At 38.5% G+C, this 26,098-nt stretch overlaps 1 protein-coding gene across 5 annotated transcripts in view; it reads right to left on the reverse strand.

The window, feature by feature from the left end:
* AFF1 (ALF transcription elongation factor 1) overlaps positions 1-26,098 on the reverse strand; it is a 182,380-nt gene that overhangs the window by 32,670 nt on the left and 123,612 nt on the right. For 3 of the 5 annotated variants that reach the window (XM_079153192.1, XM_079153193.1, XM_079153195.1), the window contains 5 exons: positions 21,906-21,950; positions 16,873-16,959; positions 15,861-15,897; positions 12,526-12,577; positions 81-135 (listed from right to left, as the gene is read on the reverse strand). In XM_079153192.1, coding sequence (XP_079009318.1) covers positions 81-135; positions 12,526-12,577; positions 15,861-15,897; positions 16,873-16,959; positions 21,906-21,950 — 276 coding nt within the window. Of the gene's footprint in view, positions 1-80; positions 136-12,525; positions 12,578-15,860; positions 15,898-16,872; positions 16,960-19,139; positions 20,820-21,905; positions 21,951-26,098 lie in introns of those variants that run through there. The other 2 variants (XM_079153194.1, XM_079153196.1) reach the window with 2 other exon arrangements.

The raw sequence follows: 26,098 nt of genomic DNA on the forward strand, positions 1-26,098 counted from the left end.
CAAAAACAGGTTAGGACACAGCTCGGATATGTAGATAGAATTAAAAGGAGTCTTGGCATCATGGAGTGTACATAACTTACTTGTTCACCATCACTGTCCTCACTGTCACTGAGCTGAAGGTCATCTTCAAGCATGCTGGAAGAAGCATGGACAGAGCGGAGAATTTGAGATCATGTCTGAGGACCATTTTTTTTTAGTATATAAAAGGAAAGTATGGCAAATAATACCAAAGAGGGGCAAGATAAGAATAAGTTTCTTTACTCATAAAATGCTTTGTTTTCCTGAAGTGTACATTTTACAATATGACACAGACACCGGTTTAGTCCAAACCTCTTACCACCTCAAAACCCAATCTTTCACATGTTCTTCCTAAACACTAAAACAGACGACCACAGGCAGAGATTTGTTGGCAGCCCCAAGACCCAATCAGTGAGGACAGGGTCCACATAAATGATACAAATAAGATGAAAAAGAAAAGGAGGAAGAAAAAATATACATGATACCCTCAAATTATTTTTTTCCTACAGTCTCTAACTGAACATGGAATAAATGATTAATCATTACATAAGTTAATGCTAAATGATATTTGTAAAGCACTTTAAACGAGCAGACCTACAAAAGGTGTTATATAAGAATTAAATAGAGTTGGGTGTGGTGGTGCACACCTGTAATACCAGTGACTGCGAGAGCGAGGCAGGAGGACCACAAGTTTGAGGTCAGTCTTGGCAAAGTAGTGAGACTCTGTCTCAAAATAGAAAGGGCTGAGGATGTAGCATAGGGGTAAAATGCCCCTGGGATCAATCCACAGAACCACAAAAAATAAAGAGATAAATAAGAAGTAAATACATAGTAAGATAAATGAAACTATCAAGTCAACTATTACACTTCTCTTACACTTTTGTCTGGGGAACATTATTAATATTGAGCTATTTTTCACATGTAAAAATTTATTCTCTCTTGTCTGCTTCAACACTAACTAATCAATAGGAAGACCAGGAATATTCCTAATATTATTATTCAGAGATTATGTTTTAACCTTATTGCTATCATCTGGGGAAAAAAAGTCAGTTTGTTTTCTCAAGCTTTTATTAATACTCATTTCCAGGCATTCCGGTTTACAACAAGCCTTAATATTAAAATCAGACATTTTCCAACCTGAACATGGTTTCTCAAATTTTAACACCCTCTCCCCATCCTTAAACGTCTTCCATAGAGACCAAATATCAAGGAACAAATCAGTAATCACTTCCTCTCTCACTTCCCCCAAATTTTATGAGCACAACTATTTAAGGAAATGTTACAAGTAAACAGAAAAAAAGAAAAAGAAAATCTGCTTAAGTATTACTTACGTTCCAAAAAGTAAATTACAAGTTGAAAATCATGTGGTATGTCTAAAAATACCTCTTCAATGATCCAACCAACAATTTTTACTACGAAACCACTGCCACTGAAGGAAGCAGGCATGGTTATTTTGGGAAACTTGGTTTAAAAAAAAAAAAAAAAAAAAATCACTCTATTTGCTAATGAAACTAAGTGATAAAACTTGGCTCCTTCATAAATGACCGCCTACATGCAATGTGGTAATTCTGCCAAGGAATGACTTTCACCAACAAATATACTGAAAACACCCTGTGATAAGTTTCTAAATAAGTGAAAACTGCTAGCTACTTGTAAATGTAGCTCTCACTCAATATTTATCAAATAGAAGCTAAATTCATATTTTAGCAAGGCTAGAAAAAAACAGCCTTCAGTCACAGGACTTGGCAGTTAGCAATCATAATATGTGCAAGAGTTACTCAACAGGTTTGTCACTAAGTAGTGGCTTGGCTGGGGGACACAAAAATTAAAGATGAAATATATGTCTTTAGAAAAATATAAGGTATAGTACAATCAGGAAAAAAAATCTGACATTAACCATCAACAAAACTATATAAATGGACTTCTTTGTTTCTTAGTCACTAGATTTGTTTTGCATAAAACCGATTTGTCTCAATTTCCTGTAACATCAATGATCATGTAATTCCACCACACTTCCGTTGCAAGTAGAGGATTACAAATCCCTTAACTTCTTTGCCTTGACTTAGTTCTTAAGAGAAAGTATTGCCCTCTAGCTCCACTTTGCTCTTTGGAAATAACAAGTACCATGAAAATGCTGCCCCAGATTTAATGTAGACAATGAGAAAATATAACTGCAGGTATAAAAGTTATTCAGAACCTAAAGAGTAGGGACAGTGGCCTCTGAAGGAAAATTGGGAAAGGTACAATCTACAAAGAACACTCCAAAAAAAAAAAAAAAAAAAAAATGATATATCAGTAGGGTCCAATGAAACCCATCATTTATTTAAGAAGTAGGTGGGGTTTATACACCAAGTATTTCACTTAATCAAAGTTTGAGGATATAATTTACTTAGAATGTTTGCTCAGCATACATGAGGCCCTGGACTCAATCCCCAGTACTACATAATGATGATGATGATGATGATAAAGGAAGAGGAGGAGGAGGAGAAATAATACATCTTCCATGAGAATCAGCAGACAGAGGTAAATAGTCAATGTCTGCTGATCCAGCCAATAATAACCACCAAAATCTTCTGGATATCAAGGTAGGTGGCTCAACATAAACCAACATGCTACTGGTAGGTAGGACAGGAGTGAGAGAAGATATTTACTCAAGCTTTTGATAATAAACATGATCAAACCTAAATTTTTAAAAAATTCTTAAAAATCATAATCAAATCATAATTAAGTCTTGCTAACAAAGGAAAATGATCCTGTGAAGAATTTTAGACAAAAGGAACAACTTTAAAGGAATGAGTACCAAAGTACCCTGCTTGTCCCACAAGCAGCTATCCTTGAGGCTGAGTATGTCCCACCTGTGAAGACTAGTCCTTCAACCTGACGATGAGAAGATGATCGCAGCACCCCTGGGTGAGCACCTTTGTGCCAGTAAGTGAAAATTGAAATCTCTTGGCCCCAGTGTCGCTCATAGGGAAAAAAACCTACGTCACAAGAAAGAAGGCCCAAGGGAATGTCTCCTCCTTCTCCATAAATTTTTCTGGGGCAGAATCAACTCACTTTTCAACTTCCCATTCTCTATGTTTGGCAGGTGCCCTCAAGAGCTAGCTCAATGAGCAGCAGTCCCTCTGGTGAATAAGTGACAGTACCACATAGCCATGCCCACTGGGGCATCGGACCCTCACAGGCACAGACTCTACGTGCAATTGTGTGGTGCTGTGACTATCCCCTCACAGACTAAAGATAAGAGAAGTGGTCCCTTAACCTGCCCAAGATCACCAGGCTGGCAGAGGCTGGAGCTGGGATGTGGAGTCCACTCCATTTGACATGAGATTCCCTTGCACTGGCCAATATATGACACAAAGGTTAGGAAACCTGATGGAGTTAAATTCCACAACCCAACATTGTTTTCTTTTATTGATTTAAAAAAATCTATTGGGACTAAAATAACCATGCTATTTTTTTCCTTTTGAAAATAAATTAACTTTAAACCTTATGTATTTTAACTGGTCAAATAACTAATTTCATTTCCAAATTCCAAAGCAAAGCAGTTACTTCAAAGCATATGGCATGATACAGCTTACTTTGGCACTGTTCAAAAGAAACCAAACTGCTCAGGTGAAGCAACTCTTTGAACTACCACGTAGGCTTCACCAAATTTTACATTACTGGTGAGGTAAACTTTTCTCTTATAGGTTGCACGCAGTCCTCCAAACCCTTCGCGTTAAATGCATTCTCCAGGCAGCTGCTCCAGCCAAGCTGAAGGAACCATGTACAGGTTCTGACAGGCACGCTTCTATGAGTCAGTCCCATCATTACTGTGAGACATGGAGGCAAGCATTTCTTTCTTTTCCATTTCTTAGTACTAGGCTTGCCCAGAACTTTCACTGCCAATATTCTGTAACATCTCAATTCAGAACCCAAAACTACTTAAGTAAACTTGTTTCCTGGCTTAACATTTCTTATGATCGTTTTGAGAAACAGCAAGTGAAGGCAAGCTCCCGGTACTTATTTGTAACTAATAAGTCATAACCATGGTATTAAGTATGTTTAAAACGGTACAAAAAGTAATGCTTTTCAGACACCAGCACTGAGCGTGTGAGAATGTATAAAGTTATATCATCTCCTAAACTTGAAATTGATCTGGGGAGAGATAGATGATAGAACAGAGTATAAGAAGGAGCGGGGCTCTACAACATATCTAATTCCCCATATTTTAAATTCAGTCAGGTTTTTGGAGGTATGGCAAAAATAAGGACTGCAAATGGCTTGCAAGAGATGATGGGAAGTTACAAATTACAAAGAGGGCTCCACACACGATAAATGAAAAAGTGAAAAAGCAGCTCTCAGGCAGCTCTAACAACATGTAACAGGACTCCACCTACGGGAATGGTGGGCGGGAGGCAAAATTCACATTCAAGAAGAGAATGTCCCAGGGAGATTATGGGAAAACAGGATGGAGAAGAAACTACTTAATATGTAATTTCTGGTTGGTGAGGTAGAAACCATCTCAGAGAATATAAAAGATTATTTAAACTCTGTGGATGAAGTAATGATTATCTGAGATCAAATAAGGAAACAGGAAAAATCACAAGAGTATGAATCAAGGAAAATCTGAAGTTAGTCAATAAGATTAAACCAGTAAGTATGACACATTATATTCACATGTGATTCACATATATTTACATGTGATTCACGGGTGTTCAATCTTGTCTGTGTGTGATACCTTTCCTCCCGTGTCTGTCCTGAGTATTTATCTATGCCAGGCACTACTCTAGACCCTGAGGGTGTGACTCAGCCCTGGTTGGTGGCAAGCACAACCCAGAGGGAGGAAGGGAAACTCAAATACGCATTTTCTCAACAGGTAATAAATGTATGGAAGGGAAAGGATAAAAGACAAAGGATGGCTGTGGGTTGCTGGTTCACATGAGGGCAGTTCAGGAAGACTCCACTGATTAGATTCATCCAAGTAAAGACCTGGGGGGGAGAAGCACGCGCGCACAAGGCAAATATTGTGGGGAAGGTGGACAGGGCCAAGAAAAGAGCAAGAGGCCAACATGGCCAAGATGGAAAGCAAACTTGTATACGGGGGCAGGGTAGGAAAAGAACTGTCTTGGAGGGCTTTATAGTATGTGTGTGCTCCTGCATGACCAGGGGTGGAGGGGAAGGAGGAAGAGAGCGAGATGGAGAAGAAATGAAGAGAGAAACAGGGTATGAATATTCCTGTGAAAGCAGACCACATCTTGTTTGTGTGATAGCCCAGCATCCCACAGAGGATTAAATGTACAAAAAGGCTAACAGATTTGTGCAGAATTACAGCATTTTATTTGATGCTTCAGTCCATGTTTAAATTAGTCTGGATTCATTTATGGTAGAGGCTTATGTGGACCCTTAAGAAGTCCCCTGAAACAGATTTGCATATGCAAATGAATTCCTTCAAAGAAGCTGCTGCAAAAGAATTATTCCCTGAGGTTTTCAAATGCCTTTAGAGATGCAGCTTAACCTACCCAGTTCCCATAGTGGTGACAAGTAGTCACCTCCACATAATTAGTCTCTGCCTTCCTCTCATCATTCAGGCTCTAGATCAAATGTCACCTCCCCTTGAGAGACCTCTCCTGATCCCACTCCCTGAAGTAGTACCCCTCCCTACCACTCTGCCATTACCACCTTGTTCCATATGATAGGCAACCTGCATTCAGTTAAAAAATATGGAAGTCAAGGACTTTGTCTTATTCATCACTGCTTTCCTAAGTTCCTAAAGCAGCACCAAATGCATGACCTGAGTTCAAGACACTCTATGGTTGAATGGAACCAACTACTGGAAATACCTGAATCACTAGGAGATAAGGTCAAAGAATAATATTAATTTATACAACTTGGGTCAAAAGTATGTTAAAGAATGATGAGAATAATTTTTCTTTTTTGAACTGAAAATCATTTACTTAACATTTATCTACTGTATAATAAGCACATAATAAATTTATTTTTCTCCATTGTATTTGACCTTTTGGTATAAGATCAAAAACAGTAGCATATAATATCCTAAAGGGAGACTCCGAAGTATTTCAAGCTATGCCTGCACCATTCCAGGAAGTATAGATCCATCATAATATTCCAGAGAAAAGCCCTTTACTTGCCTTTAAAAAAATTACTTCAGCCAGGCACAGCGGCAAACACCTGTAATCACAGCAACTGGAGAGACTGAGGCAGGGGGATTGCAAGTTTGAAGCCAGCCTCACTTACCACTTGACAAGGTCCTAATCAACCTAGCAAGACCCTGTCTCAAACTGAAAAATGAATAAGGGTAAGAGATATTGCTCAGTGGTTAAGCACCCCTGGGTTCAATCCTCCATATCAACAAAACAAAACAACAACAACAACAACAAAAACACTTTTTAAAAATATTCCTCCTTTCTTAGTCTCACGAGAATATTGCTTCAACATAAGTTTCCAGCATAAATCTGTTATCTACAATGTTTAGTCAAATATTGTCCTGCAATACTATTTACTAGAATAGTACTAATCTAAGAGTTAAACTGATTATTCCAAGAAACTATACTTCTACTATGACCTAAAGTCATGATATCTTGTCAATGCAGATGATGAAATGAGGCGATTCTACATTTTAGAATTCCAGTATTTCCTAAATATTGCTTTAATGTATCCTTGTGACTGTAATTCTGAACAAAACAGATTTTTGAACATTGCACAGAACAGTTCTATTCATTTGCTTGTGCTTAAGAGTGGAAATTCTTCAATACCAAATTTTATAAATTCATGTTTCTCCTTATCCTGGCTAACATACATACATGAACATATGCTATAATTTTATATATGTTGTTGTTTTTATTCTCCTTAATTTACACCTCTACTTTTCCTCTTGAAAATAAATAAAAGACCTCCTTCTATAAGAATTATACCAAAATAATTATGCACACCTGTACCTGGTTTCTCAATCACTTGAAAATGAAGTATATTCTTTTTAGCAATGTAGTATGGAGTACTGAGAATTATTAAGGTTTAATGTAGTTTCACAAATGTATAAATGACCAGCACAAATGTCTGTCTTCAGAGAGCTAAAGAACTACAAATAAGGGATGGGGCTATATCTCAGTGACAGAACATTTATAAGCTTCACCCATGAAGTAATTTCTACCATTTCTTTCTGATAATATTTATCAGAAAACAGCACTTTCATAGCATTGCCAATGAAATAAAGGATGTAGGTAGAACTCCTTCAACTAAAATAAACTAATATGTAAAAAATAGACAAAAAAATTAATTTCCATGAGTTAAATATGATTTAAATTAACTGGCACAAGTAAATCATATCTTCAAACTTAATTCTGAAGTGCATTTCAGCTGATATTTATGTACTGATGTGATGATTTCATAAACCAGTAGGCTGACAGAATGGGCCTTCCTTACTTAGTCCTTTACCTAGATATTTAAAAACCAATAATGTTTGAGAAAAGTTTAAAACTCAGGTTCATTTAAAAACATTTCTGACTCACAATGGCCTTTATTAACTTTGCACTGACCATTCTATCTCACCCAACTCCAGGGACAATCCCAATCCCAGCCTTCACCCCACCAGGTACTTCTCTCAGTTCAAAAGTAACTTTCTTGATTGGGGTTGTAGCTCAGTGGTAAAGCACTTGCCTAGCATGTGAGGCACTGGGTTCGATTCTCAGCATCACATATAAATAAATAAAATAAAGGTTGAGACAACTGAAAAAAAATTTTTAAAACTTTCCAAAATATATTTCGAATTGCTCAAATAACTAATTTGTCTCTTATTCTATATAGGTGTTGATTTCAAAGGCAAAAGCAAATAAGTAAAGGAGGGTGTCTGTTTCTAAGGATTAAGCAATCTGGTGAGGAGACAGGAGAAAATTAGTTACAATAATACATATAAAGTGCTTTACGGTTTCTCAAGTACTAACATATTGTCTCTTCTGAGAAGCCTACCATGCACTAACACCTGGGTAGTGAATCCAGGTACACAGAAAGGAACTGCCCACAATAATATAAAGGACACAATAACTACAGAAAAAGGAAACACTTTCTTCTTGCTCTGAGAACTCCCCAGAGCTCTATCTTGGAAAGGAAGAGGATTCCAAAGCCAATGGCCCTTAAACAAACATACCCTTCTTTAACTTGGGAGAAATAGCACTAATATTCTTTTTTTTTTTTCCCCATTTTTTTATTGGTGCATTACAGGTATACATAATGAAGGGATTTGTTCTTACAATATGCACACAATATAACAACATAATTCGGCCAATATCACTCCCCAGCATTCCTTGCTCCCTCCTCACCTCCCACGGCCTGGTCCCTTCCCTCTACTGATCTCCCTTTGATTTTCATGAGATCTGCTTCCACCTTCATTTTCCTTTTTCCTCTCTAGCTTCCACTTGGGAGAGAAAACATGACCCTTGATCTTCTGAGTTTGGCTTATTCTGCTTAACCTAATGTTCCCCAGTTCCACCAATCTTCCCGCAAATCACATAATTTCATTTTTCTTTATGGCTGAATAAAACTCCCGTGTGTACATACCACATTTTCTTCATCCATTCATCTGTTGATGGACACTGAATCTAGTTTCATAGTTTGATGACTGTGAATTGTGCTGTTATAAACATGGGTATGCATATATCACTATAGTATGTAGACCTTAATTCTTCTGGATAAATACTGCGGAGTGGTATAGCTGGGTCTTATGGTAGTTCCTTACCTAGTCTTTTGAGGAAACTCCATGCTGAAGAAACTTATTGTTTTGTAATTTTGGAGGCTAAATGTCCATGTTAGGTGTCGACAGGGCTATGTTCCCCCATTCCTATGTCAAAGCCCTAACTTTTAATGTGACTGTACTTGGAAGTGAAGTCTATGAGGAAATAATTAAAGCTAGATGAGGTCAGAAGGGTGATGCTCTCATCTAATAGGACTGGTGTACTTATGAGAAGAGGCCCCCAGAAAAGGCTCCCCCTACTATATGAGAACCCAGAAAGCAGCCAGCCACCTGCAAGCCACGAGGGTCTTTTACCAGAAACTAAGTCTGCCAGATCTTCAGATGGACTTCTAGCCTCCATAAGTGTGAAAAAATAAATTTCTTTTATGAAAGTTACTCAGTTGGAGGTATTTTGTTATGGCAGCAAGAACAAACTCATACAATCTGTTTGAAACCTGCAGTCCAGGATATTTCCTTGCCTCTTCCAGTTTCTGGAACCTTCTGTGCTCATGGGCATTCTCCACTCAGATATCTGTATCTTTCTGTCTCTTCTTATGAGAATACCAGTCGTACTAGAGAAGAGGCCTAGTCTGAGTCCAGTATGACCTCAGTAATTATGTTGGTAAACATCCTACTTTTAAATATGGCTGCATCCTTTAGTTTCTTTGGTCTAATTGCTCTGGGTAGTGTTTCAAGGATGCTGTTGAATAGAAGTGGAGAAAGAGGGCATCCCTGTCTTGTTGCAGTTTTTAGAGGGAATGCTTTCTGAAAGCAGTGTAGAGGAAACTTGGGACTGTTAAAACAGGAAACTTGGAATGAACCCACCTTTTGACCCAGTTATCCCACTCCTCGGTTTATACCCAAAGGACTTAAAAATTAGCATACTATAGTAACACAGCCACATCAATGTTTATTGCAGCTCAATTCACAATAGCTAGATTGTGGAACCAACCTAGATGCTCTTCAACAGATGAATGGATAAAGAAACCGGTACATATACACAATGGAATATTATTAAGCCATAAAGAAGACTAACATTGTGACATTTGCAAACAAATGGATGGAATTGGAGAACATCATGCTAAGTGAAATTAGCCAATCCCAAAAAACAAAGGCTGAATGTTTTCCCTGATAAGTGGAGGATGATATACAATGGGGGTGGGGGTGGGGAGTGAGAGAATGGAGGAACTTTATGCAGAAGGAAATGAGAGGGAGGCGGGTATTAAAAATGGTGAAATGAGACAGACATTATTACCCTACGTGCATGTATGATTACACGAAAGGTATGAATCTACATTGTGCGCAACCATAGAAATGAAATGATGTACCCCATTTGTGTACAATGAAGCACTAATATTCTAATCAGTTACCTATAGAGCTTCACAGAAGGGATTCATTATTTGAGAAATAACAAGAATTTCAAATGCAGAGATTAAAAGCAATGGATACAGTAAATATTTCTTTCACACCTACATCCTTCCACCACTTCACTACCCCTACCACTTCTAGACAGATACAAGAGTTATATACCAACTGTTCACAGTTTATTCTTTACTAAGTGGCCCCTTTCTTCCTTTTGTGTATATTAATGTGACTTTTCTAAGGATTCCTAAGTATTAGTAACTCGGAAAGAAAAAGTGTTAAGACCTAGATTGATTTTTTTTAAACTGAAGTATAAATGACCCTGTAATTAACAATGTTTTCTGACATTCAGAGTGCATTAGACTATCTCCTGGGCACTCCATCTGCCACTCAAATAGCTTAACTGCATGTCAAAGGACCTGAATGCTGACACTAGATCAAATTAACCTGCAAGCACTAAGAGATTTGCTACAGTACATCTGAAACAATGACAGCACTTTACAAATTAACCAGGACACCACTTTCATCCAATCTCCATTTAAAAGTTCATAAAAAAGTTTTTGTTATACCCAATGTACCTTTCATGTGGGCACTCATCAATGCCACCAACGCCATACCCCATGCAATCACTAAGTCCTCATTATCAACCTTCGTTATTTGCCAAGCTTCAATAATAATTTCCCATTTATATAACCTTTTCCTCACCTCCATTAGGTTCTACTTTTACTCCTTCCCTAAACCTATTAGAATCATCACACACACACAAAAAAGAATCATCACATATTCTTGCCTAGATAACTGCATACATTGTTTGATTTTCATGTTTGAAAATCAGCCATGTTTGATTTCGGAGGTTTAATTCACCATTACTAGAACTAGCCATTTCATCTAGTAGTGAAGTCACACCTTACCCAGGAATGGTCTCTAACAAACCTGCAATGATGGAATGGCAGGGGTGACTGCCTGCTCAGTCTGGGCTGCTTAGACCCAGCAGCCATTCCTCCTGCACCCATGCCCAGGGACACAGCCGCTTCCTTCCCTTGGCAGCTGTTCTGCCCACTCTGCTCCCCCTCTATTCTGACAGCCAACTGGGATGCCCAGGTTTCAACACCCACTTCTGATAATGGCCAGGACCTTTTGTGGTTTGCAGGCCTTGATGACCAACCTCTACAAAACAGCATTGGGTGTGAAAGCTTGGGGCACTTTGAATTCTCACAGCTGTGGTCTTTGGATCAGTAGCTTCTGTGCCCTACCACCTAACAGGTTTGGCTCAGTAAGCCTTCTTCTTCCTTAAATAAATGTAATCTAAGGCAGTGATTCTAGACTCTCAGAATTCAGGAGCCAGTAAAATTTCCAAAGAGAAAAGGTAAAGCAAAACACAGAAAGAGGATAAATGTCTCAAGGTAACATTTTTTTTTTCCTAGAAAAGGATATTAAAAAAAAAAAAAAAAAACTGCATTTACAAGTGCCACAAAAAAAAAAAATTCTTCCTTCAAACTATAATAACTTTATTTTTTTTAAAATCTATTATTTTTGTACTCATTTGCTATGGTGAAATTAAAATAAGTTACATTAAGGATGTGGCACTGGGGAACAATGACAACCCAACCCCACATTCAGCCATGACCAGAAGGTAAAATAACCTCTTCAACTCAACTATACAATTCTAAACTCATCCACAGCAATCCCCACTTTTCAAAATACATGGAACAAATACTGCGCCTAAAAATAGAAGAAAGCTGGAGCCTGAAGCCCTGGTGCACCTGCAGTCCTCTGGGACTAGCAACTAAGCGTGTTAGTGACTGAGCAGATTCTGAAGGAGACAGAGGCCACCTCATTCAGTCACTAATTACCACTTATACTAGTAGAAAAGCAAGAAGTCGAGTTCAATACCTTCAAGAAATAAATTATGTCAAAATGAGGAATTAAAGATCTATAATATGAAATCTAAATATTTCAAAATCCCAAATTATATATGGACTTGCTTGGCCTTAATAAAGAACAGCTGGGCAATAAGGCTAGCTCCTTATTAGTAAAAGTAGGCCAGGGAGGTGGCAGAAAATATCAAATTGTGCACATCCCCCCAGATTTATTTCTAAAAGCTAAAGCTATTTAAGACTAAAATTTTAAAAGTCAAAGGCTTCCCTCCACCCCCAAATTAATATGTACACAACAGCTCGAAAACCCTTCTCAAAAAAAACCCTTAGCATACTTTCCTACAGCACATAAACCTGCAGTAGGAGAACTTAATACAAATATAAAGGTGGGTCATTTCCTCCCTTTACAAGGCATCGGTATTTTATGAATGTCATTACTTTAAAGCGGGGCAGGGGGTGGGGGGATCTAAGCAATGGATTGACATGAGAAAGCACAATGTCATATTAAAAACTTTTAATAAATGAAAGCATTTTACTTACGATGTTCCTTGCTGAGAATTAGGGTGAGTTTTTGAAGGTGCATCATATTGTTCTGTGGGGAGGGAGATATCATCAGAGCAACACACTGACACACAGTTACGAGATCAGCTGTAAATTCCCCTTTTGCCCCTTCCTCCCTTTTGCCTAAACAGTACAAATTCCATCCACCAGAATACTATCCATGGCACTTAGTACAATTTCACCATTATATCATTTATGCTGCTTTGAGAGAGAAGGCTTGCTGGAGTAGAGGGGAGACAACTTAATAGAAGAAAAACACTATGAAAAGCAGTGCACGCATGCCTTCCCATGTTGCCAGGAACTGTGCTCAGTGTGGGAGACTTTTCTGTTCTTGATGACAGCTGATAGAAGGCTATGGCAGGGCTGCTCACCCCTGATCTGGCTTGATTCTCATGTCTATCAGTGATTGATTACCCTTCCTTTTACTGCCTCAGTCCTTGCCTGATTAAGACGCTCCCATCCCACCTGTCCCTCCATTATTGGTTCTCCAGTGCCCCAACTCATTCACTCAACATCTATTTATAGACTGCCCAGCAGAGACCAATATGTATGAGGCATCTGATACGATCCTCAGTGAGCTTCCAGTTGACTGTGGGACATGAAAAGATTCACAAATGCCCACACCCCTAGGCAGTGTGAGATAAGTACACTAATCAGTTGCATAAATCCGCTGTCAAAATTGCATAAATTCACTGTCAATAGTCACTCAATTGATATTGACCAAAGAAGAAAAATAAAGAGAAAGAATAAAATGGATTGGGTACAAGGGACAGGGTGGGATTCTCACAGCATTCTTCCATAGGAGGCCTTCAGCAGAAGTAAACAAATATAAAGAAGTGGGAGAAGTTAAAATGATCCAGATTTGTAAATAGTAAGGCCAAGTGTGGAATTCTGTGATGGACAGCACTAAAGACAGGCAAGAGTCAGATTTCAGAGCATTCTGAAAGCCAGGATGGGGGTGGGGGGGGTTGCAGCTTTAATTCTTGGGCAACAAGATGCCATCAATTATGTAAACAGGGATGACACAGTGGCACTTCAGAACAAGTAATTCTGTGGTGCTACCTGGTAAAGCCTAGAAGGGAGAAGAAAGTGTTCAATGTGGAGGCAACAAACCAGTTGGAAGGCAGCTGTATGTGTCTAGACATGAGGTAACAGGAAGCAGAGACAGAACTGAAGTGGAAAAGAAGCATGGGTGCCTTTTAGTCAGGGGTGAGTGGTTCCTCCCAAGAATGCCTCACGGAGACCCTCGCATATTTGCACTTAATCACTTTATCCTCCGGGTGGCAGCAGTTCTTATGCGGTATTTTCAAATTGTCTTCCCTTCAGTCTAGACAGCTCGGATCAGGAATACAAATTAAGAGTGATGAAAGTCACTCTGTAGGCCATTCACCTGGACTCCCACATGGTCACCCTGATTGCCCTCCACACATCACAGGTTCTAGGCAGCCTTGGGCAGCCATGGTTGCAAACATGGTCATAAACAGTGGGACACACACATAAACTTCCTACATTGTTCCTCTCCTCTACGTACCAGTACCATAAGATCAGTGTTGAAGAAACCTGAATTCACTGTGGACTTACTTTAAGAAATATATGTATATTTTACTCTTTATTTTAATCCACATCTCACCCTCTCTTCATCCAACAAACAAGATCCCACTTTTCCAGACCACAGAAGTCACATTCTCAAAAAGATAAACAAACCCCCAGAATACCAAGAAAGATCTGGCACAAGCAGCTAGTGAGTCAACACCTACAGGAGACCCTCCGGTGTCTACTATCCAGAGTAACAAGGGATCAGCCCAAACCACTGCACCAACTGAAAAGATGATCCATCCATGATCAAGAAAGTGCTTACAAGTGTTTTCAAACAATTCAATGGCTTTAAGTTTCTTTCTAAAGCAGGATTCAGCGAGCACACAGGCCAAGAGCAAACCAAAAGGGCATATAATGTGTATGACTGGCAGACTTGGAGAATAGAGGGGAAGCAAGAGGTAAAGAGGCACATAGCAACCCTATGCACAACTAGGCTGCGCTCCACCTTCAGACCTATGCCATTGCACTGGCCATCTGTCCCTAGAATGGCTGCCAAAATACTGAGGAAAAAGACTTCCTAATTTCCCCAAGTGGCCATAAAGTTTAGCTAATCTTATCTTGCTACTTATACAATAAACTGAGGCAAAAGTGTCAGGCTTATTTCCCCACATTTGGGAGAAATTTTACAAGTTCTTTGTGAGATTTTATTCAATATCCCTACAGCAGAGAACAACAAACCCCTTATACAAAGGTCAGATAATAGGGTATCTTAGGTGCTATGCCTTGTAGAATAATTAAGTGGCAAGGGCGATGGCCCAATAAAACTTTGTTTGCAAAAAATAACTGCAGAGCAGATTTGACTCACAAGCTGTAGTTTGTTCATCCCTGTTCAGAAGAAGGTTATTCCGTTCCTTGTTTTTCTAATCTTTTTTTCTCCTCATATCCTTGCAATTCAACCAATAAAATCATCGAGGAAAAAAATATAAGTGGGGGAAAAGAGACAAGAAGATGTGAAGGAAGAATCTCCATGTAGACATCCATGAACTACCCACTACCCTCCTTCAACAGACACACCGGCCTCCTGTTCCCTACAAGTGGCTCCTTCATCCTCTGAAGACCAGCACTCCAGCCTGTTAGCAACCACCAAATCCTGCAGCAGGTTGTCTTCACCAGCACAAGTGTCTCACTCCCCTTATAATATTCTGATGAACTAAATGGCTGCAAATATTCTAGTCATCTTTTCAAGGCTAGACATGCCTGTGTATGGTCAGGACACCAAGAATTTATTGATCTGAGGGGTTATTGTTGAAGAGAAAACCTGGACCTTCTGAGTTCTCAAGTACTTATAATCCATAAAAAAGGAACCAAGAAAAAAACTGCATGATCAAAAGATACACAGGGGATAGACAAGTTGTGTGCTACGTCCCTTACAAAAATCTCTTGTATTAAAAAAGCACAAATAGCAGCACAAGAACATCCTGGCCTATTCCTGCCTACAATTCCTGAGTTTTGAGCATCATGTTCAAGCTAATTATCATATATCCTATAATATCAAATTATATTTGTTTAGTATTATACTATAACATCTTCATTAACTCTTTGAAACAATCTAAAATTCCACCAAAAGCACAGCTAAATTTTTGCTCTCCTTCCCTATTCTTTTCCATATAAGAAGGCCTCATTTCTGCTGGGGTATTTATTACTAATGGCTTTATATTAAATGAGTAAAATTATGTCGTGTTCTCCAATGCAATAAATAATTCCACATATTTACTTACTTTGGTTTTGGGTTGCAGAACTGATAAGCTGAGAATCCTAAAAACAAAACAAAACCACTACTTATTAAAATATTAAGGATGCTTATAAATCTAAGAATAAAACTACACAGATTTTAATACTAAAAAATAGCTAAAAAATGGAAATAGTGTAGAGAATACCCATACTACCCAGCACATATATTCTAAAATTAATATTTCACTGTGACCCTTACAGCTATCCATCCCTCTTTAGCCAATCTTATTTTTTATGCATAGGTTACAAATACTGATTAATCTGTCTCACATAAAATAGCTCCTATTGCTTCTTTCCTAGAGTTTATCTTTCTTTTGGCATTGAACAAAGATATTTTTACAGTGTCTAAAGCTTTACTTTAAAAGCAGTAATAATGAATCATCTTTTCATAAAAGAATCATCATAAAATAGGAAATATCTAACTTGTGGTAAATTTAGGTTTGTGGAGATATAAATTCTTTTGAAAAAAGTGCCACAGGAAGGAATAGCTGTAAATACATGCACAGTAGGCTGGGCAGAACACAGATATGAAAGTGCTACATCTACATCCTGAAGGTCATTCACAAGTACAAGTACAAACCAGGAAAAATGGTTGTGTTTAATACACTGTTCACAAATACTACAATGGAAAAATGTGATCAGCAGTTCATTTAGGAAGTATGAGACATGTTAAGATGTGTGCATGTATTTGTGTCTTTAAGTCTGAACTAGGAATCAGATCATCTACTCAATTTCCCATCTCCAAAGGAAGAGAATGTATTGAAAAGTCCAAAGTGCTAGATAAGCTATATACATAAGCCATAAAGTCCTATGCAAATATAAGATGTTCTTCCTAACACAAGTTGGAGAATAAAGGAAGCACTGCAGGGCCAGATGCACTGTGATTTTAACCTAATCTCCAAAGACTTCAACAAATAAAACTTCAGCAACCTGGCTTGCAGCAATAACTCACACTTTTCACTGGCATGGACACCATGTCTGTGTACTTTAAGGAATTACCTTTGTAGGGAAAGGAAATTTGGATGGCTCAGCTGTACTAGGCGTATGTATTGCTGTCAAAGGAGGAGGCCATGAGTGGGTCATTTCCTGAAAAGGGTTTGGAAAGGGAAGAAAAGGTAAGTTACAAATAGAACATTCATTTCTACTTAGGTTAAATTTTACCTTAATACACAGTGGATTTATGGTAAATGAAAAGTACTTGGGGGGTGGGGGTACTGGGGATTGAACCCAGGAATGTTTTACCACTGAATTACATCCCTGGTCCTTTTCTATTTAGAAATGGGGTCTCACTAAGTTGCTTAGGGCCTCACTAAGGTGCTGAGACTGACCTCAAACTTGGGATCTTCCTGCCTCAGCCTCCTGAGTCGCTGGTACTGCAAATGTGCACCACCACACCCTGCTGAAAAGTATAATCTTAAAAAAGTCATTTACTTTTTGGAAAACCATTTGAATTGGTTAAGTTGAAAAGCTGAAGAACTCCAATTTACAAAACTGAAAAAAAAATCAGCTTGGAAAAACAATAATGTATATGAATGGAATCAATCCTCTGACTATTGTAACACACACAAACTGTAACAGGTGCTGGCCGAGTTTATGTAACCGTGAGACATGAACAGCAGGCTGTGCTGGCAAGCACCTCCACTCTGTGCTTTCTTTCTCCCTCAACTTCTTTACTGCCTGTCCTGGAATTACTGAAGTGCAAAGGAAGAACTTTCCTTTTTGACTTAAGCAAACAAGTAATTCAGGCCACTTGATCCACTTAGGAGAGTTTTAGTAGATTTTGACCCTTCCCTGATACACACTATTTTGGAGGAAAGGGCCTTTTAAAATTGCCTTCATTTTCATTAATAGAACTATAATTTTTACTCATTAATTTCTTAGCTAAAGGCAAGTTTTCTAAAACTTACAAACTAATATGTTTATATTGACATGAATTCTCTTCTCCTAGGCATGTTTGTGAACTTGATTTTGCTTTGCTAAAAAACTCATGGAAAAACATATCAGATAAAAGACATGTTTAATCACAAATATACATTGGTGAGCATGTGCACATACACACACTTTTTCAAAGGGCTAAAATGGCCTTGGAGATCATTAACTCCAACATTTTACAGATGAGAAAACTGAGGTCCAAACAATTGGATCAAGACACCACAGGAAGTTGAAGGCTACAGAGTAAAGTTTATAGGCCTCTCTTGCAACACATGTTACGACTGCCAGGCAAACTAGCTTAACAATCAACAGACAACTCTCCACCAGCAAGTTAACACTTCATTCTTTTCAAATGCTGGCTAACTTCTCTATTTGCACTGGTATGCCATCTGATCTTTGCCACAACAGGAGGTGGTGTTTGAGCAAGTACTTCCACTTCCACCTTCTGCACTTCTTTCCCTGCCTTTTCCCACCACCATTCTGGGTTGCTTATAGCCCCAGGACAGACTAGAGAGACCTTGTGTAGTGATGAGCAACATAACTCATGCTGGTTCTGAATAATTTTTGTGGAAAGTGAAATCATGCTCGTATCTGCTGACTGACCATCTGCTTTGTTCAGTACACAACAGGCGTTCTGTACTAAAACATACTGGAAAGAGTAACAGCTCTGCAGCCAGGGACCTCAAATGGAATCGTAACTCTAACCCAAATCTGCCACGTCAGCCTGGCAAAGTTGCCTGAATTCTGGGCGTTGTTTCTCAGTAAAGGGTAAACTAGAACCACTTATTTTTCAAAGTATTAAAAGGACAGTTTAACTACAGTGCTTGGATACACCATGTATCCAGGGCACTTAATCAATGGAAAGCATTACAATTTTTAATTAAAAGTCTAGTTTTAAAAGAATTTCAATATTGCACCAAAGAGGACTCCCTGCTGTTTTATTCGTTTGGCAATACTTTAGGGCATGGAATCACTACAATACAAAACCATGTAATAATTAGTTGAGAGGACATCTGAAAGCATCACCCTATGTTTTATAAGAGTTTCTTTAGAATCCCGATGGTATCTATGACTTTTAGTCACCAATTATTCCCCAACAACATCCATTGTAGCTCTCAATGCCTAAGGCTGTCCCAGCTATTAAATCAAGCAGTTGGAAAGTACATAAATTCTTTCAGACCCTAAGTGGTTCCCTGGTAGTCTGAAAGAATTTATGTACTTCCCTAAATACCTACTTGCCAGAGGGACTTAGGGATGAGGAGAATTGGGGCCATTACTAGGGAGAGAAGGCTGACCAGAAAGAACCATAAGACTGTGACTTTGTGACGACTTACCACATAGATTGAGCCAAGGCAGGTGGCACCATCCTCTGCCTGCCTTCAAGGCCCCAAGCTGCACCTCCTCTTCTCCTTGCTATTCTGCTCTCAACACTGTCTAGTTCTAGTTGTTCCTCTTTTCCCATCCAAAGGCTTTCCCTCTCCCACAAGGCCACTGTTTACTGGCCTGTCACATCTTTCATAGCCCCATCACTATATTATATATTTTCCTTTCCTATCATGGTGTCCAGGAGATCAAGGACTCTGTCTTCTTCACTGTGGCAGCCCAGTGCCTCAAAGAGTATCTAAAGGTTTCACAGATATTTGCTGAATGAATGAATGACAAATAATAATGCTACCATGTACTGTAACAGCCTCACTGGCATGTTGGGCAGATGTGGAGACCAGATTACTCTTAAGTAGGAAGCAACAGCTTTTTCCATATGCCTGCTGAGGATACGCTGTCTTTTCTGGCCCTAGTGCAAGACCATCTTCTGGTCTTGCACTAGCAGTCTATCTGCTATCTGCCTACCCTGTCAACCTGTAGAAGTGACAGGCCACCACTTCCTCTTCATTAGAACACTTCCACCCTAAATGTTGCCCTCAGAGAACCAAATAACATCTTCTGTGCTTGATCTTTGCTGTTAACAAAGTATTTGCTGCCTCTAGCACTCATGAGAAAGGTCTGCAATTGAATTCCTGACAATCTTAATAAATTGCTGGTACCAGATAAGAAAAAACAGGAATCTTGAGGCAGGGAATGGTGTCTGGATCTGTATCAGAGAGAGCTAGTGTGGCCCCCAGAGATCATCTGCTACTCCTGAGTCCCCATTTTACCATGAGGAAACTAACACCCAGGTAGATGTGGGATTTAAGTGAGGTCACAGACAAAGGAGGGAACAAACTCACAGCCTCCACTGAAAAAGGTTCATGCCTCTTCAGTCCTGGGCACCGTGGTATTTGCTTTCCCCACTTACAATTTCCAAATGAAAACATACACCTTCACTTACATTAACCACTTATTCTTAAGTGCTTCCAAGTAGGCAAGAATTCACTAAAGTGATTTTGGATAAAAGGGGAGGGAGGATAGATGGGTTTATTAAATTTAAAATGTTTGTCTAATGTTATAATACCACTGTTTCTAAAGAAAGGATGTAATCTGTCTCACATCCGCACACAACAAAAACCTAAGCATGGAAACATTGAAATATGCGATGACAAATCTATATTTACTTTTTATACGTCAGTCATTTACTCTTTTTATGACTCACTATAGGAAAGAATTTCAGAAATAGGGGAGGGAATGGATGATACAAAAACCTAATCAAGGTAACCTGCTTAATAATCTTACTTGTTGGCTGTCAACATTTTCTGATCTTTAGCAGTTCAAAGTGTGATTCCTTAGAGGTAATTTTCAAGAAAACTAAGTAAGAAGGGACCAAAAATTATAAAATGAAAGTGATGGACGTGTTTTCCAATGATCTGGTTAGAAACTCATGTGGAACATTTCACAGGTGACAAGGTAAACAATACAGTAATCAATATGCTTATTTGCTGGTTGCAGTTGCCACCATCAATTAATAACTTTACAATGAAAAATTAGAATAGATTTACATTTTGAGGGAACAATGACAATTAGAGATTAAAATAGGCAAATATGTCATATCAGTCCTCTAGTTATAAAAAAATTAGAAACTTCACAATAAATGACATATCAAGAATTTTTATCATCTTTAATGATATTCTTATAAGCCATAAATGATAAATACACAAAACTCTATTATTACAATTTATCTGTATTTGAGTGTTAAAATTCAGCTCTGGATTTTCAAGAAATTAAAGCCAAATTGGAGCTGGGCATGGTGGCACATGACTGTGATCCCAGTGGCTCAGAAAGCTGAGATAGGAGGATCGAGAGTTCAGAGCCAGCCTCAGCAAAAGGGAGGTGCTAAGCAGCTCAGTGAGACCCTATCTCTAAATAAAATACAAAAATAGGACTAGGGATGTAGCATGGTCGAATGTCCCTGAGTTCAATCCCCAGTCCAAAAAAAAAAAAGCCAAATTGGGAAATATGATAGTTTATATATAGCTCTTCTCTGATAAAAAGCATTTCAGTTCTATAAGGATTTTTTTTTTCTAGAGCTGAATTCTAGAAGGAATGCCATCCTTGTACAAGAAAAACTGAACAAGTGGATAATGTATTCAAAGGCTTATTTATAGAAGCAGCCCAAATGTTCATGAACAGTCCCAATAAAAGAGCAAAAAACCTAAAAACCCCTAAGGTAAAACTAAAGAAGTGAATTTACTTCCTCTTATTTGTTTTTGGGTTTTCTGGGGGGTGGGGGGTGGGGGGGGTCCTTTTAAAATTTCACTGACTCATTCAAGAGTCCGCCAGACAAACCAGGTGTCACTAGACACCCACATATACAGATTCCACATTGTTTAACCCCTGATGCCTCCCAGATGACATCAACACAGGGGTTTCCTCTCTGAGTTATGACCTGCTCTCCAGGATCTTCAAAGACAACCAGAAAAAAAACATGAACACTATCATAAAACTCTGGTCAAAATACCTTGCAGTTTGGGAATGTTATTTTAATATAATAAAATCTGTTAGGGGATTCCTAAGTCTCCCTTTGTCATTGTTCTGGTTTATTTGGAGGTTGGAGGTGCAAAGGGGCAAAACCTGTTTAAAGAGGGTTGGGAATGGTGGTTGTTTATTAAAGTAATAATAATAGTGATGGGGCTGGCTTACATGTTTCTTAAATGACAAAATCAGCTCACCTTTAGAATTTCTTCAACACAATGGACTTCATTGGAGTACGTCTGCTACAAGTGAAAAGAAGGAAAAGATGAGTAAACAAACAGCAGAAAGGAGTGAGGGTAATGACTGATGCTGGTGCCACCTCGGCAACACTCAAAGGCTCGCTCACCTCAGCTTCATGTTGCACTAGCAACTTTGGATTCTGGATGAATAAGACCAAAGAGATTCATCTAACTTGATCTCAGGGAAACACACAAGGAATCAGTGAGCAGAGACCATGGCAGACTAACTGTGACCCTTAGGTCAAAAGTTAAACAATGGAAAATTTGTATATTAAAGAAATAGTACAATAATACATAAGTATCTCTAGAGCTATAACACATACAGCAAAAATGGAGGGAAAGGGATTAAAACAGGCACCATAATTTCAGCCCAAGTTAAATGAACGCAAAAATGGCAATCATCTGAACTCTTTAGTAGTCCAGTGGAGAATAGATCTTTATTGCCAGGCACAGGGGTGCACACCTGTAATCCCAGCAAACCTGAGGCAAGAGGACTGAGGTAAGAGGACTGCAACTTCAAGGCCAGCTTCAGCAACTTAATGAGACGCTACTCAAAATAAGAACTTTTAGGACTTGATGTAGCTCAAGGGTAAAGTGTCCCTGGATTCAATCCATAGTACCAGAAAAGAAAATAACAACTCTTTATTAGTATTGCTTTTTAATACTCTAACCTATCAAAATTTATTTTAAAGTTAAAGATGTCTCACCCCTAGTCAGCATTTTCACCTTATACATGCGTGTAGGTGTGTGCGCGTGCATACAAAATTTTCCCAGGAAGCAAATGTACAGAGAAAAGACAAAACAAAGCATACAACATTCACACTGTCCTATAATTGAATCTAATGGACATGTCAAAATTCAGCTTCAATTTGATCTGAACAGGTGTGTATTTAAAACACTTAAGTTTCCTGGAAATACCTTTATTCAAAACTGCACACTCTGTTATTGTTGAGGTGGGGCCAGGAAGTTGGGAGATATAACAAAAAGAATTAAAGGTATCCATAAAATCTGTACCCACTAGCACATTCTGCACATGAACAGCTAGACCTGCTTTTTGGTTTTCAGAACATTAAAGGATGTCTAACAACTAAACCCAACATTACTGCTCTGTTTTAGCACAGATAGAGAAATGAATGCTGTTTTTACCTGAGGGAAAAATACAACAAGATATTGTGGTTTCAATTTTTTACATGTATTATTAGAAAAAATAACAATTACATAATGAAGGTAAATTGATGGAATAGCATTATGATGATATTAACTCTAGACAAATAGTCCCCTCACTCTACCTATCGCTGGCATGAAAATGGTAATCCAATTAAAATACGTGGCAATCAATGAAATAATGAAGTACCCTTGAATAGAAGCAAAAATAAAATAAAAATGTATCCGCTGTTCCAAAAGAATGAATGAGGTCAGAAAGTTAGACCTTCAAGACACTGAAAAAACTTTTATTTGATATTCCTAATCACTTAACATTTAACCTAGATTTCATATCGCCAAAGATACACTTAAAAAAAAAAAAAAAAAACCAAAAACAAAACTTGATGAACCAAAACTGAAGAATTTTTTCTAGAGCTTATCTACAGATTAGCAACACTGACCTTACCCAGATTCTCATGAAGAACCTCCATTAACCCATTTAAAATTCTAATAAGGTCTTGGGTTCTTTAGTTGGTTAAATTACTATGAATTTTCCTAGGAGTTCCCTTATGGAGCAGAAGTGTTTCAAAGTGGAGCAATGGTTCTATTCCAACTACATAAGGATATTATCTTCTTTCAAAAGTCCTAGTCAGGTGTGATGGCACACACCTATAATCCCAGCTACTTGGAAGGTGGGAGGATAACATGTTCGAGGACAGACTGATTAACTTAGCAAAACCTTAAGTCAAAATTTAAAAAATTTTTGAAAGATTTGTAGCTCAGTGGTAGAGTGCTTGCCTAGCATAAAGTGAGGCCCTGAATTCAATCCATGGTACTGAAAAATGAGCAATAACAACAAAAAACCCTAAGCAACCCTGTTCACAATGCAAATAATTGAAAGTGATCAAATGCCCAACAACAGAAGTCCAGCTATCATGTCTGCATACCACAGTTATATTATGCAGACTTAGTAGTATAAAACTGCACTTTTATGGAAAGATGCTCAAGATAATATACTTTGAACTTTTTTCCTTAGAAATCATTTCATTCAGGAAAAACTGCCATAATACTAACAGGAATTCAACAAACCCTTCACTCAGATATCCCAAACATTAGCACTTGTTTTTATTTTTCTCTCCTACCCATCTTCACACCCACATACAATGAGATCTCTCTGAGATTAAGTTACTTACTGCCCCTTTACTCTTAAATACTTCTATGATTACCAAGCCACTTTTGAAGCCTGCATTTAAAAGAGGGCAGTTACAAAACAGTCTGTATAGTATGAGCCCATTTTATGTTCCGTGTGTCTGAGATTCACATCTCCAATTTTCTGCCCATCTAAATTAGAGGCAAATGAGAATAGGTCTTTCAGGTGTGACTGCAAAGAAAGATCTGTAAGGACAGGCTGTCTCATTTAAATAACAACAACTTGGTACCTCCAAGTTGGCCCCTGGAAGGAGACTTCCTAAGAGGGAAGAAGGGGTTGTTGGAATAACCATGGCATGCTAATCCCATTCTTAAAATCCACATTTCCCAAAGGGTCTCCAGCTCATTACTGTCACTCCTACAAAGTAGAACCAGGCTCTCCTTTTAACACTGTGACCAAAGAACAATTAGTCCTGGCTAAGTCTCTCTGCAACACAACTGAGATTCAAGAGATGATTTAAAGAAAGCAACAACAAACATCTGTAACAGTATGGATCAGGATGCTCTAGTTAGCAGGTCCTTTCTGTCTAGTTCTCCCTCAATGGTATATGACACTAACTCTACTATGACCACAAATCTCACTGCTGTCTCCCACTCTCAATATCTAGGTTCCTAAGCTAGGTGGGCTCTCCCCTCTGCCTATTTGTGGTCACTTCACATATCTGGTTTCCTGTACAGAGAACAACCTCCTAGCAGGGACCTCACTTCCCCTCTGGGGTATGGCCTTAACACAGGAATCATAATTCTACTCAAATTTTTAAATGTATATTCATTCATTCATTTATACTTGGGATTGAACCCTAGTGTGCTTTACCACTGAGATACATCCCCAATACTAAAATTTTTTTTTAGAGATAGGGGCTTGCTAAGTTGCTGAGTGTCTCATGGAGCAATTATTTATTGAATGCATATTGCATTAAATTCTGTACATAAATTAATTGTTCAATGCAGTTATAAAATCAATTACTAGCTTAGCATGAAGGAAAGCTACTACACTAAATGTTCCCATCAAATGTAAGACACATTCCTATTACAGAAGCTTTAAAATGGAAAAAAAAAGTCTCAGTAATGTTGAAAAAGCTCAATTCTCAGATCAACCTTCTGAAGTGGATGAGCCTGGCTTCAGAATCCCATCAAACTGACCTTCCAAAAAGTCCAACATTTGCACAGGAGACTAACATATCAGCTTCTTAGGAGGTGGTGTGAATCCAGTCCTCCTCTGCATGACCAAAGTCTTATTTTAAAGAGCAATGTCTTTCATTGGTTTCTACCAAGCATTTTGGGTATTCATATTTAACTGCCTGTTACCCCTACAAGTGCTTCAGACCAGAAAAGGCAATAAGCTCACCTGGATCTGATTTCTCGCTCCTCCTGGAATGACACTGTGAAATCATAAAGAAATGCACTGATACTAAAATATGTTGGTGTCTTCTAAGCATGATACAGTTTGTTTATAATAAGCTAAAAAGAGCTGGATGGGGAAAAGGCACCTCACCAGTGAGACAGGAGGTTCTTGGCAATATTATATTTTAAGCCTCTCAAGTTTCAACAGAGCAGCATTTTTATAAAACAATGCTATTCTCAAAAAGGCTTAGTTATCACTAACCAGGAAATACGGGGAGCAGCATGCAGAAGAGAGAAGCCAAAAGAGCTTAGATCCCAGATCTGGCTCAGATGCAGACGCACTCTGCAGTCCCGGATAAGATTCAACCTCTTTAGGCGTATTTCCTCATTTGATAAGGGATAATAACACCAAACCTAACCACTTCACATGGTTGGTATGAAGGTCAAATGTGAAA

The sequence above is a fragment of the Sciurus vulgaris genome (assembly GCF_902686455.1).
Source record: "Sciurus vulgaris genome assembly, chromosome: 9".
In the NCBI taxonomy this organism is placed as follows: Eukaryota; Metazoa; Chordata; class Mammalia; order Rodentia; family Sciuridae; genus Sciurus; species Sciurus vulgaris.